The sequence below is a fragment of the Gossypium hirsutum genome, chromosome D04 (assembly GCF_007990345.1).
Source record: "Gossypium hirsutum isolate 1008001.06 chromosome D04, Gossypium_hirsutum_v2.1, whole genome shotgun sequence".
Classification (NCBI taxonomy): domain Eukaryota; kingdom Viridiplantae; phylum Streptophyta; class Magnoliopsida; order Malvales; family Malvaceae; genus Gossypium; species Gossypium hirsutum.
Genome location: NC_053440.1, coordinates 57,061,687 through 57,076,792, shown reverse-complemented (window position 1 = coordinate 57,076,792; position 15,106 = coordinate 57,061,687). Strand labels below are relative to the sequence as shown.

The 15,106-nt window shown below is 32.1% G+C and overlaps 2 protein-coding genes across 3 annotated transcripts; both read right to left on the bottom strand.

Moving 5' to 3' along the window:
- Positions 1-2,330: 2,330 nt before the first annotated feature.
- Positions 2,331-4,192, bottom strand: LOC107898627 (flavonoid 3',5'-methyltransferase-like). Of its 2 annotated transcripts, none has more exons than XM_041091052.1 (2): positions 4,103-4,192; positions 2,331-2,738 (listed from the first exon to the last, which is right to left on the bottom strand). In XM_041091052.1, exons 1-2 carry the CDS (start codon positions 4,184-4,186, stop codon positions 2,448-2,450), a joined length of 375 nt encoding a protein of 124 aa, XP_040946986.1. In that variant the 5' UTR covers positions 4,187-4,192; the 3' UTR covers positions 2,331-2,447. The 2 variants fall into 2 exon arrangements, 1 of the variants encoding a protein (XP_040946986.1); XR_005911971.1 differs by lacking the exon at positions 2,331-2,738 and adding an exon at positions 3,181-3,265.
- Positions 4,193-9,680: 5,488 nt separating this feature from the next.
- On the bottom strand, positions 9,681-11,481 carry LOC107898327 (flavonoid 3',5'-methyltransferase). The gene is made up of 3 exons (XM_016823842.2): positions 11,204-11,481; positions 10,953-11,084; positions 9,681-10,103 (listed from the first exon to the last, which is right to left on the bottom strand). Exons 1-3 carry the CDS (start codon positions 11,339-11,341, stop codon positions 9,798-9,800), a joined length of 576 nt encoding a protein of 191 aa, XP_016679331.2. The 5' UTR covers positions 11,342-11,481; the 3' UTR covers positions 9,681-9,797.
- Between the last annotated feature and the right edge of the window lie 3,625 nt (positions 11,482-15,106).

Here is a 15,106-nt window from a genome sequence, read left to right as displayed (position 1 = left end):
TTCTATGCTTTTTAGATTTAAAAATACAAGTCTAATTATTAACACCATTAAAATTCTTCTATTAAATTCAGATTTATTATGTTTTTAACATAGCTACCAAGTGAGTTTTTTTATTTAATTTTAAAATCACATCAACAAATTTAACCGTAGAATTTTAACAATGTTAACAATTGAACTTGAATTTTGATATTTAAAAAGTAAAAAGACTAAATTCCTAAATATAAAAATAAAGGGGCTAAATTCTAAATGTATAAAGAATTCATGGATTTTGAACATTATTTATCTTCTCTATATTATTGGGTTTCGAATGCATATCGAAAGGAATAATATCAAACATAAATATTTGGGTTAATATACCATTTGGTACCTCAGTTTAACTTTAATATTCAATTTGGTACTTGAGTTTTTTACCCCAATTTAGTACCTAATTTTGAAATAACCCCAAAAAGACAATGAGTATTGTTTGAAATAACCTCTAAAATAGGGTCGTGAACGATGAGGGACTTGTGATTCAAGCTCGAGACTGCCATAGTTGAAAACAAGCATTCAAGCTCTTTTGCACGTAAGCTGTTCGATAAAATTCCAAAGCGAGACCTTTTTTTATAGCAAGCGTGGGCAACTTCTGGATCTAAATTGCCGTTATTGTCGATAAAGTAAATAGCATTTAATCAAACAAGTAATTTAATGGGGTAACTTAAAGAAATTAAACATGAATTAATTTACCTTTAAAGATAATATTGGAATTTAATTAATAATGAACCTGCTATTAATAATATTACGTGGTACAATTGAAGAAAAAAAGTGCATTTAACTTGGATTGTCGATTGAGTCTGAGCTCGATTAGCATGGACATTATTGTCAATGCAAGAAGACGTGAATTTGAGTGCGCTGAAGCGCATTATCCTCTTATGTATGGGTTAGGGAGGGGTTATAGGTAGCTCTCGGCATTGTATCGAAAATAATAGATATAATCAGAACTTATAATGAAATTGTTAAAAAGAATACATTTCTTTAATTTTCTTCTATCCTTTTTCATTCATTTTGCAATAATTTCCATTATGCTCAAATTATTTCATTGTTTTTATATAAATATACGGGTAAATTACAAGTTTAATCACTTATGTTTGCTTAAAATTATGTTTTGATCATCAAACTTTTAAAAATTACTATATTGTCGCTAACGTTACTGATTTGTTCCATTATAATCACGGTGACATTAGTTGCTGTTAATGGTATGACTGTAAGTTACTGTAGCACATTAATATATATCATCATTTTAGACAAGATTTAGGTCAGATTACACAATTAATCCACGCACTTTTTCTTTGGGAACAATTTAAAATTTTGATGATCAAAATGTAATTTTAAGCAAAAGTGATTAAACTTGTAATTACTCTAAATACATAAATTTATATAATATCATTGAGTTTTAAGACAGTACCTCGTTAATAAACATTACAAATAAGATTATTTGTGATTTTGATCCTTCTATTACGCTTAAATTTGTGATTTAACTCTTATATTTTAATTTGGCATAATTTGATCTATTTATTTTTATAAAGCCTTTAGTTAAATCAAATAATTAAACTATTAATTATTTTAGTTAAAATTTTCTAGAACAGGTTTTTATTTTAAAAAAAATTTGGAGTTGATACTTTTAACCAGAATAGTTAGTGGTGCCAAGGGGCAAAGCAAAGGCCTTGGCCCTCCTTGGTTAAATGAAATAGTTTCAATTTTAGCCTCTCTTAATAATTAATTGTTCAATTTAAGCTTTTTTAACCACTCAATTAACAATAAATTTACATTTTTAGTCCCTCCAAAAAATTAATAATTTTTAGCTTCAACCCTTCCTAAAATTTTAAAATTCTATCTCGGCCCCTTCAAAAAGTTTCTGTCTTCGCCTTTGAACAATGTTTAATTATTAGAACCAATGATAGTAATAATGGACCAAGTTATGTCAAAAAAGTAAAAGAATAACCCTCAATTTTAAGTATAATAGAGGGATCAAAATTATAATTTGACCTAAAAGTAAATCTATTTTAACCTATGGTTGTTTGGCATCATATAATTTTTTTTCCGTGTTTATATTTAAAAACGAAAAGCACGCTAAATATAAAATACTTAAATGGGAAAATATTTAGTATACTTTCAATGGAATTTTTTAAACTTCATAAGAAGGGTCAGAAGGTTGACAAGTATCTTATAGAATATAATGAATTATTAAAATAAATAAATATTTAAAAGAAAGAGACACGTGGCATTTTTTTAAGGCTGCTTGTGGAATAAAAAAAGTATATTATCAATGTAACAAATACTAACTCCACCAAGTTTGTATCTATTAAACAGTTGGTACATAAATCTAAATATTATCAGTGAATCTCATGATAGCATCTCGTTATTAAACATTAAGAATCAAGAAGAACTAGGTCTTTTTTTCCTTTTATATTCTAATAGAGACGCCTGCAGAGGGTGAGTCCATCGCCAATGGAAAGTAGTGATGACTCGACTCGAGGATCGGCTGCGATAAAGCTATTGAATTCGACCACAAAATTTCGGTACCTCTTAATGAGATCCTCCACCACTTCTATCTCTGATTGTGCAACTGATCCGTACCATAGCGTGTTGTCGTAAGCTACAATTCCTCCGACTTTTACTAATTTCAACGTCAGCTCATGGAATTTTAGGTAATCGCTTTTGTATGCATCTACAAATACGAAATCGAAGCTCCCTTCTTCACCCTACAAAGTTTGAAAAGAGTTATGCTATCTCAATTTGAGGAGAGTGGTGGATACAATATATATTTAATAGGGATATATGTAGACATTTTTCACTCAAACTCGAGAATCTAATCTAAATTACAACTCAACTCAAGCTGATTTTATTATAAAAAACCAACAATTTTGACACATCCAACTTGAAAGTTTTGATCATATCTGCTCTTTTTGACACAATGACTATAACTACCCATAATCTATTCCCAACTCATAAATAGAAGAACAACGTACTTCAGCGTGGTCAAATCCACATCTTCTTGTATTAGCAATAATGCTCGTGCCAATCAAATTAAGACTCAATCAGCAAATAATATTTTATTTTAATATATGTAAAATACGAATTATTTAAAATGTAATAAAAAAAAGTACTTACATTTTTTATAAGATCATCTAAAACTAAAAATGCATATGAGGGGATGAACTCAATCTTATGCTGCATTCCAGCTTTCTTAATAAATGGTGCCCCTACTATCAGGGTCAATTGCTATAACCTGCCAAAAAATTTTTGTTGATTTCTTATTTTTATTTTTGGTTAAATTTGTGCTTAAAAATTAATCAAATTAATTAGCTACAACATCTTTTTCACTAATAAATTAATTAAAATTGTGTTTAAAAAAACAGCATTGAGGGCATGACTCTTTTGAAAAAAGTCTTTAAAGTATCATCCGTCAGAAGTAGACATAGACCTGTTTATGGCCGGATTATAATTTAAAATTCGAACAAGTTTGGGTAAAAAAATAGATTCGTTTAAATTATGGGCCAAATTTGGGCTTGAACATTTAAGTCCCAAGCTTTGTTCGTTTTTAAGTTTATAATGTTTTATATTATGTTATTTTTATATGTTAATTTATAACATATAAAAATTAAATTTATAGTAATATATAATACTATTATAATATAAACATTAAAAAAAGTGTTAAGATGGTTATATATAAAATTTTAATAAATAAGAAATATAGAAAATTATTAAAAAATCAATGAAATATATATATAACTTTTTTTTTAAATGGACGGGTCTAAAATGAGTTTATGTTAGTCATTTATAAAGATAGGCTGGCTTGAGTAAAATTTTAAGTTCATATTTTGGGCCGGATCAGACTTGAATAAGTATGAAATGTACTAATATCATACTTAAACTTGGCCTAGCCCATGAATACTTCTAAGCATACGGACCCCTCAAGTGGTAGCAATCTTACCAAACGCATTGAGCAGTTCGTTAGTTTTAAACAGATGATACTTCGAATACTTCTCTCGAAAGAGTTGAAAATCCTTCAACAAACTGATATATATACATCATTGGAATAAGAGAAATTAAAATAAAAGCATACCTTGCCATCCTCAGGCAATGTAAGGGCAGTAGTAAGAAGGGAATAGCCTGTGAAAACCCCAATTTCCAGTGTTTTTTTTGTCATTCATCAGCTTTAAAAATGACTGCAGAAAATGCACTTTATTAAAATAACAATTTTTTTAGACATGAGCCTATTTCACAAAGGAATCCTTATCACTTCTAGGCTAAAAGCAATAAGGGTGTTCTGGACATTACTCTGAGGAAATCCTAAAAACTACAGGTATTTCTTCTGCAGTCCAGTTGTTTAGCGCCCTTCCCGGTTCGTAAGGTTGAATATCCTGCAATGTTCCTCCTCTCGTCGCTTCTTCATACACAGCATGAATACTTTCTAACTCTGTGTTAATACTTCCAACTCCTAGCATTCCCTGATAGATGAATCCTCCCGATACAAAAGTCTTGGATAGGTGAGGAAAGGTCATGGGCTCCCATTTGATGTCATCACCTGTCAAACGAGCCCTTCTTCTCTCTCGCTTCTTTTCTTGCTCTATCCTCTTCTGCCTAGCATCTGACTTGTATCCTAAGCCAAAACGGTCATGTTTTTCTTTCAACACTGGAGTCTCAACTCGGCCCTGAAGATATTTCCACAATCTTTTTCTCGGCAAAGCTCCCTTTCTAACTGTCAATTGCAAACCCACCTTTGTGGTCTTTGATATTCTCGGCATCGGGATCTTGTTTCCCTCACAGATGAATGTTGCATTTACGAACTCCAAGGAACGGAAAGAGCACTCGATTGCATCATCACTTGTTTCCAAATAAGGCGCATCGTTGGTCACAGATGCAATGATATCTTCTTCAGTATTTATCGTCATTACCCGGCCTTATGACACCAGCTTCAGTTTTTGATGTAACGATAACGGTACCGCACCTGCTGAATGAATCTATGGACTTCCTAATAAGCAACTGTAAGAAGGCTTGATGTCCATAACCAAGAAGTCTACCTCATAGATAGTTGGGCCAATTAACAAGGGTATGTCAATTCTTCCCATGACCTTCCTCTCGGTTCCATCAAACGCTCTCACCACATTCTGGCACGACTTCATATGTGAACTATCCATAGGTAACCTGTTGAACGTGGATAGAGGCAATACATTCAATGCCGACCCGTTGTCTACCAGAACTCCCGGTAATATGCACCCTTTACACCTTGTAGTGATGTGTAAAGCTCTAGTAGATCCCATACCCCCAGGTGGTATTTCATCATCGCTAAAGGAGATAAAATTATCAGCGCTTATATTCCCGACCAGTCGATCCAACTTGTTAACAGAGATATCGTCGGCCACATAAGTTTCATTTAGCACCTTCAGTAGTGCATTTCGATGCCCCTCCGAGTTCAGGAGTAAAGCTAGCACAGATATGCGAGCTGGCTGTTTGTGCAGCTGTTCCACAACGCTGTACTCACTATGCTTTATGAACTTTAAGAACTCTCTAGCTTCCTTCTCTTTGATTGGTTCATTGACCAATAATTCAGGTTCAACCGCATTCTTCTTCTTTCCAACCGAAGTTTCTTTTCTTATTGGCTCTACTCGATCTTTCATATGTTCGCAGTGCCTTCTTTCATCCTGATCCTCTTTACTGATTATATCCTCCTTCCCCGGGATTGTCACATTACAATCGTAATTCCAAGGAACCCTCCTGTTATCCTTATATGCAAACACAACCGGTTTTTGAATGATTACTTTTGGTGTTATACGTGCCCCAACCTCACTGTTCTGAGGTCGCGAAATGATGGCCACAGGATGGTTAGCCTTCATCCTGATCCGACAATGCGCTGAACCTGAACAACAGCTCAATAGCAGAAGTCTGCAGTCAATTCAAGATCAAACATCACAATTCATCACCGTATCGCTCAAAAATGAATGGTGCAGTGGAAGCGGCTAATAAAAATATAAAAAAGATTGTGGGGAAGATGACTGAGACCTACAGGGACTGGCACGAGAAACTATCGTTTGCCCTTCTTGCTTATCGAACGTCAATCAGGACCTCTACTGGGGCAACGCCTTTCTCCTTAGTTTATGGCATGGAGGCAGTCTTGCCCATCGAAGTTGAAATCCCTTCTCTCCGGGTTTTGACTGAGCTACAATTGGATTAAGCAGAATGGGTTCAATCTCGATACGATCAGTTGAACTTGATAGAGGGAAAAAGGCTAAAGGCTATTCAACATGGTCAGATGTACCAGAAAAGAATGATGCGAGCCTACAACAAAAAGGTCTGACCCAGAGAATTTCACGAGGGGGACCTGGTGTTGAGAAAAATTTTTCCTCTACAAAAAGATTTTAGGGGGAAATGGATGCCGAATTGGGAAGGTCCTTATGTCGTAAAAAAGGCCTTTTCTAGAGGAGCCCTGATCCTGCCTGAAATGGATGGAAGAAACTTGCCTAATCCAGTAAATTCAGATTCGGTCAAGAGATACTTTACTTGAAGAAAGGAAGGAACCAAGGTGAAAACCCGCAAATGGCGCTTTGATTCCAAAAAAAAAATGGAGAGGCTAGGGTGAAAACCCGTAAAGGGCACCTTAAGACCAAAGGGGTTTGAGTTGAAAACCTGAAAAGGGCGGCTCAAATTTTGATTGTCACGTGGTAGTCTTGTTGTACCTAAATTGGCAGAAAGGAAAAGACGACATCTTGGGGCATCAACAAAATACTGTGAATCTCCTAAACACGTGTTGAATTCAGAAGGGTCTTCGAAAAGTTGTATAGAGAAATTCAAGCAGAGATATCTGGGGCACCTGTTCATAGTATTTGTATTGAATTTGTTGTTTTAGAATGTTTCATTCTTTTTCAATATAAATGTCCCCAGACAATTCCTCTATCATTGACAATCCATTGTGAGCTATGCTCCCAAATTAATTTTGTTTATTTCATCGTTATGATCTTTTCGCAAGCATGTTGCATTAGAATGACGATTAATGGACTAGTAAAACTTTCACAAGGGAAGTTTTTCATATTACTCTAGAAATTTCTAAATAATACAGGAACCTGAAACAAGACAATTGTTTAGACCTCACCGTGTTAAAAGGGTGGAGATATCTAAGAAGAAAGAGGCCGGATTAAGAGTCTTTCGAGTTTTGTCGAAGCGTTGTCGTCACAAAAGAGGCCTTAAAGAATAATGGGCAATAACAATTTCGACATTAATGAATCATTTCCATGACATAGCATTCAAATGTCATTCATACATGTCTAGTTAGGAGCATTTGATTCATTCTGATCATGACATCCTAATCATTAGGCATAATTAGGCTCATAAAGTGAATCATACAGGTCATGTTCCACAGAGAATAGGTCGGTGGAATCATAAAGCCTTATCTCCCTAAACAGCAGTGGAGTAGGTTGAAAGATAACAGATCTTGCCTGCCCATACTGATGGTGAAGTAGATCGAAGAAAGCAGATCTTGTCTTCATGTACTGGCGTGAAGTAGATCAGAGATACCAGATCTTGCCTTCCTATACTGGTGGCAAAGCAGATCAAAGAAAGTAGATCTTGTCTTCATGTACTGGCGTGAAGTAGATCAAAGATAACAGATATTGCCTTCCCATACTGGTGGTGAAGCAGATCGAAGAAAGTAGATCTTGTCTTCATGTACTGGCATGAAGTAGATCAAAGATAACAGATCTTGCCTTCCCATACTGGCGGCGAAGCAGATCAAAGAAAGCAGATCTTGTCTTCACGTACTGGCGTGAAGTAGATCAAAGATACCAAATCTTGTCTCCCCATACTGGTGGTGGAGTAGATCGAAGAAAACAGATCTTGTCTTCATGTACTGGCGTGAAGTAGATCAAAGATACCAGATCTTGTCTCCCCATACTGGTGGTGGAGTAGATCGAAGAAAACAGATCTTGTCTTCATGTACTGGCGTGAAGTAGATCAAAGATACCAGATCTTGTCTCCCCATACATACACATTTTAAAATCCACACATGTTTCTAATATTTTACAATTCAAAATACATTTTTTTATATTGTACATATATATACGTTTTTTTGAGTTATTATAAATATTTTTCTTATTCTATATGTACACCGTTATTTGTGCTCATATTATATATAGGTGTTTTAATATACATATACGTTTTCATAATTTACCAATACATATACATATACATTTTTATTTTGTAAATATATACACATGTACATGCTTTTATGTTTATTTTATTTTCACGATTTTCAACTACATACATGCATTCTTATACTTTGATTGATATATTCCATTTCATCTTTTATGTGTACACTTATATGTATGCATTAAATATATGCGAACGCATGCTTGTAAATTTATTTGTATATTATACCTACTTGTATATATATTTGTAAATATTTATTCATATATGTTTGAAATTAGAGTATCCGTTTCATGTTATACCTTAACCCTTTTTAGCATCCCTTTTAAAAATATAGATTTTGATTTTCTCAAAGTATTTAAATCATCCTATTTTATAAATTCCAAAATATTTGGCATTCATGATTCTCGTGAAAGATCGTGTCCTAAATTACTGGATCGCGATTATTTTTCGATGAGTTTAGAAAGCCAAGTATTTGTTTTGCAATAAATTCACAAATTTCAAATGAAGCTTATTCTCGGGGATTCAAAATGTTGGGTCCTAACTTACTGGTCCTGATATTTTGACTTCTCGAAATAAGAATTTTCAAAAGCAAAAGGCAATATTCGGGTATTTTGGAGATTTAAAAACATTGTGCCCTAACTCACTGGGTGTGGTGTTTTATTTCTTTGAAATATGAATGTCTTACTATTTTGATTTATTCATGAAATAAAGAGTTTCCTTTTAAAATCTTTTCAAATTTTCGACACTAAGGCATTAACAAAAATTAATTTGGTACCAATTTTGGGCATTACGAGGGTGCTAATCCTTCCTCGTGCGTAACTGACTCCCGAACCTATTTTCTCAAATTTCGCAAACCAAAATTATTTTTTTACGGTGGGCCGATCACACCTTTATAAAGGATCGGTGGCGACTCCTGTTTTGTTTTTAAAGTCGACAACCAAAATTTTTGTTTTCAAAAAAGCGGTTTCGACAGCCATGATTTGGCCCATAAATAGGCCTAGTGGAGTTTTTTTTAAAAACTCCATAAGGAGAAAAACACTGTCACGTGTCTTTAGATGATCAAAAAAGAATAATAATAAATTTAACCTTTAACGTTTCTTTTTTTTTTAAACTTTAGCCTTAATTTTTTTTTAGATTATTTTGGCCATAAACCTTCAAAATAAAGTCAATTTTCCTTTCTTTGGGTAGAAAAACTATTTGGACCGCTAAAATTTTAATAGCAATGACAAGGTAGCCCACACGTACTTCATAAAAATTTTAAGAAATTAATAAAAAGTTCATAATGTTTTTAAAAAATTATCTATGGCAGCATTGAAGTGCATGTGGACTGTCACATGAACTAACAATTCAATGTCGTTATTAACAGTTTGATCAGTTTTTTCGTTTAAAAAACACAATTTAACTAATTTTTGAAGAGGGTTAAAGTGACCTAAAAAATTTATGACCAAAGTGACAAAAAATAAATGTTAAAGGGTAAATTTATTATTATATCGATTAAAAAATTAAAATTGAATCAAAACATACCGATATTATTCATTAACCTTACTTATATAGTTAAAAAAACTCCACTTACAATAAACAAAATCATAGTACCTTTGTTATAAGACAAAGTTCAATGACTAATATAGGCGCCTACAAAGGGTTAGGCCATCACCAATTGAAAGAAGAGAGGACTCAATTTGAGGATTAGATGCTAAGAAGCTATTAAATTGAATCACATAATCCCTATTTCTCCACACAGATTCAGGCATTTCACTGTGCTTCTCGTATTCGTCTTGTTTGTAAGCGACTGGCCCAAGCCATAAAGTGTTATCATAAGCTATAATTCCTCCAATTTTCACCAATTCCATCACTTTCTCGTGAAATTTCATGTAATCCTCCTTTTGGGCATCCACGAATACGAAATCAAAGCTCGATTTTTCTTCCTGCAATTGAATCAATTCATATATATATATATATCGATGCAAAGATTCTCAGATTTAATCTGCTATGAGGTATTATGAATTTTGAAAGTGAATACCATCTTTACAATTTTATATCGTTTAAGAAAAGATATGTTGATAAAGGAAGGATCACTGCTTATAATCTCACATCGACTAGCAAAACATTGGGATGTGGTTTCATAAGCAAGAATCACCCTTCTTTATAGGATCTTGTTTTCTCAAAATGACATAAAAGGTTTAATTTTGATTTTAATCCCTCTACTATGTTGAATTTTGAGATTTAATCCCTTTAATTTAATTTGACATAATTTGGTCATCTATTTTCAAAATGTTATTATTATCTCCAAACTGATAACAATATTAGTTGTCGTCATTAAACTGATAATTTTCTCAGTTGATGTTTGACAAATAATAAATTTACATACCAGTAGAACACTCATGACATTTTTATAAAAAAAATTCCACATCATCATTTTTAAAGACAACAACTATCAGTGTTGTTAATTTATACCTACTAATGACATTATAAAAGTAAATAGACTAAATTTCAAATTTCAACATAGTCAATAGACTAAACTCTTAAGTAGACCAAAACGATGAATTTCACCACATGCATGTTAGAACTTAAAGTGCCCAAACTTTTATAATCATTCGATCATAACTTGAAATAACTTGACTCGAAAATTTGTTTTTCCATATAAAGTCAAAGGTTTGGATTAAGAAAATTCTATTCTAGACCCTACTCGAGTCGGGCCGACCAAACCGATTATGATCCATACCCGATTTTCTCAAATTCATGACCATTTTATCGAGCTAATGTTATATACTTACACCATTGATAAGGTCATTCAAAACCACAAAGGCATCTGATTGAATGAAATTAATCTTATGCTCAACTCCAGCTTTTTGTATGAATGGCAATCCAGTTTCATATGCTTCAATGTCCAAATCAATTGCTGTTATCTACACAGACCAATAATTTTTTGATGCGACAATCAGAAGTAGATCTGTTAAAGGATCGGACTCGTTGAATTTGAGGGATAAATCTTACTCTTGAAAAAAAGATTGAAACTTGTAATTACCTGACCATCATCGGGCAATGCGAGGGCGGTCCCAAGAAGAGAATAACCGGTAAAAACTCCAATTTCCATTGTCTTCTTCGCATTCATGATCTTTAAAAGCATGGATAAGAACTGCGCTTCGTCAACAGGCACGTTCATGACACTTCTGCAGTTAAATCAAGTAAAATTGTTCTGAAACAACCTTTAACTATGTTGCTTCATCGACACTTGTATCTGATGCATGTCAATAGGGGTGAATGTAAAGGGGAGGAGGAAGCGGGGACAATTGCAACTTTCCCAAATGAAAAAAAAAGTTGTTTAGCCCTTTTCACAAAGGATAAAATCATAAACTAATTATATACAATAAAATTATATTTTGACCTCTCAAAAATTTATAATTCAATTCTGATCCCTCCTAAAAAAGTTTCTACGTTTGCCCTTGCATGACAGGCCAACCTATTAATTGGGCAGATCAAGTTGTTTGGTTTAGGTCAATTTTGATTTTAATTTTTTTGTATCACTTCGGGTTTAGTTGTTGAAATTTACAAGTCGGGTTTTTTAAGTCGAGTCATCTTAGGTGTAGGTCATTTAGGTTTGTATCATTTTTAGATTTTGAATTGTTGGCTTTTTATTGTTAAATTAATTTGGGTAAAGTTCATATTTGAGCTAATCGAATCATATTTTCGGGTTTGAATCAGTATCGAGATACAGACATATAGATATTACCTTTCAACCCTCAAATTATATGAAAAAAAAGATTTAGAAAAATAAAACTAAACAAACCCGTGCCTACTACATAACTTTATCCTCACTCATATCTCGAATCCAAGTAACATAAATGTGAGAGATTAACATACTTTTTTTCATACTTCTTGACAGTAATTTCTCTTAATTCCTTGAGTTGCTCATGCTCTTTTGGGTATGCATTTTCCTCTAAGATGTACTGCAACAAAAATACTCATTAGTTACACTATTTCTCTATAGGTTAAAATATGTTCTAAATCCCTATATTCTTTGTATATTTACAATTTAATCCTCTTACTTTTATTTTAAGGAATTTAATTCTATGCTTTTTAGATTTAAAAATACAAGTCTAATTATTAACACCATTAAAATTCTTCTATTAAATTCAGATTATTACGTTTTTAACATAGCTACCAAGTGAGTTTTTTTATTTAATTTTAAAATCACATCAACAAATTTAACCGTAGAATTTTAACAATGTTAACAATTGAACTTGAATTTTGATATTTAAAAAGTAAAAAGACTAAATTCCTAAATATAAAAATAAAGGGGCTAAATTCTAAATGTATAAAGAGTTCATGGATTTTGAACATTATTTATCTTCTCTATATTATTGTGTTTCGAATGCATATCGAAAGGAATAATAAACTCATTTTTTTTCCTATATCAAACATAAATATTTGGGTTAATATACCATTTGGTACCTCAGTTTAACTTTAATATTTAATTCGGTACTTGAGTTTTTTAACCCAATTTAGTACCTAATTTTGGCTTCAATGTTCAATTTGGTACCCATACCAAATGGCATTATGTGGCCCAATGAATGTTTAACATGTGTACTCTACTAAAAAAAACGTAGGTACTTAATTGGGACAAAAAAAAATTCAAGTACCAAAGTGGACGTTGAAACCAAACTAAGTATCAAATTAGGACAAAAAAAACTTGAGTACCTAATTAAACATTGAAACAAAACTCATGCACCAAATGATATATTAGTCCTAAATATTTTACAATCTTTGTAAAAAAAAGGGTTAATATGTAGTTTGCCTCTTGAATTTGTCTAAAAGTACCTAGTTGGTACCTTAACTTTTTTTCGAACCTAGTTGGTACCTGAACTTGTATTTCGTCACTTAGGTTGGTACCTCTGTGCTAACACCGTTAGTTTAGACTGACATGACACTGATAATCAATCTGTTGGTAACATGTGGCAGTATCTCAATATGCCACATGGCAAATATAATTTTTAAAAATTAAAAGTATATAAATTAATTAAAAAAAGTATAGTTTTTTTTCACATTAAGAATTAACCTCAACAAAAATTTATTCTTTTTTATTAATTTATTTATGTTTAAAAAAATTCTAAAATAATTTAAATTTATGGTCGTCACATGGCATACTGAGAAACTGCCACATGTCATCATCAGATTGACTATCAATGTCATGTCAGCACAAACTAACAGTGTTAGAGCAAAGGTACCAACCTGGGTGACAGAATACAAGTTCAGATAGCAACTAAGTACAAAAAAAAGGTTTAAATACCAACTAGTTACTTTTAGACAAGTCAGGAACAAATTACATATTAACCCTAAAAAAACAATGAGTATTGTTTGAAATAACCTCTAAAATAGGGTCGTGAACGATGAGGGACTTGTGATTCAAGCTCGAGACTGCCATAGTTGAAAACAAGCATTCAAGCTCTTTTGCACATAAGCTGTTCGATAAAATTCCAAAGCGAGACCTTTTTTTTATAGCAAGCGTGGGCAACCTCTGGATTTAAATTGCCGTTATTGTCGATAAAGTAAATAGCATTTAATCAAACAAGTAATTTAATGGGGTAACTTGAAGAAATTAAACATGAATTAATTTACCTTTAAAGATAATATTGGAATTTAATTAATAATGAACCTGCTATTAATAATATTACGTGGTACAATTGAAGAAAAAAAGTGCATTTAACTTGGATTGTCGATTGAGTCTGAGCTCGATTAGCATGGACATTATTGTCAATGCAAGAAGACGTGAATTTGAGTGCGCTGAAGCGCATTATCCTCTTATTTATGGGTTAGGGAGGAGTTATAGGTAGCTCTCGGCATTGTATCGAAAATAATAGATATAATCAGAACTTATAATGAAATTGTTAAAAAGAATACATTTCTTTAATTTTCTTCTATCCTTTTTCATTCATTTTGCAATAATTTCCATTATGCTCAAATTATTTCATTGTTTTTATATAAATATATGGGTAAATTACAAGTTTAATCACTTATGTTTGCTTAAAATTATGTTTGATCATCAAACTTTTAAAAATTACTATATTGTCGCTAACGTTACTGATTTGTTCCATTATAATCACGGTGACATTAGTTGCTGTTAATGGTATGACTGTAAGTTACTGTAGCACATTAATATATATCATCATTTTAGACAAGATTTAGGTCAGATTACACAATTAATCCACGTACTTTTTCTTTGGGAACAATTTAAAATTTTGATGATCAAAATGTAATTTTAAGCAAAAGTGATTAAACTTGTAATTACTCTAAATACATAAATTTATATAATATCATTGAGTTTTAAGACAGTACCTCGTTAATAAGCATTACAAATAAGATTATTTGTGATTTTGATCCTTCTATTACGCTTAAATTTGTGATTTAACTCTTATATTTTAATTTGGCATAATTTGATCTATTTATTTTTATAAAGCCTTTAGTTAAATCAAATAATTAAACTATTAATTATTTTAGTTAAAATTTTCTAGAACAGGTTTTTCTTTTAAAAAAAATTTGGAGTTGATACTTTTAACCAGAATAGTTAGTGGTGCCAAGGGGCAAAGCAAAGGCCTTGGCCCTCCTTGGTTAAATGAAATAGTTTCAATTTTAGCCTCTCTTAATAATTAATTGTTCAATTTAAGCTTTTTTAACCATTCAATTAACAATAAATTTACATTTTTAGTCCCTCCAAAAAATTAATAATTTTCAGCTTCAACCCTTCCTAAAATTTTAAAATTCTATCTCGGCCCCTTTAAAAAGTTTCTGTCTTCGCCTTTGAACAATGTTTAATTATTAGAACCAATGATAGTAATAATGGACCATGTCAAAAAAGTAAAAGAATAACCCTCAATTTTAAGTATAATAGAGGGATCAAAATTATAATTTGACCTAAAAGTAAATCTATTTT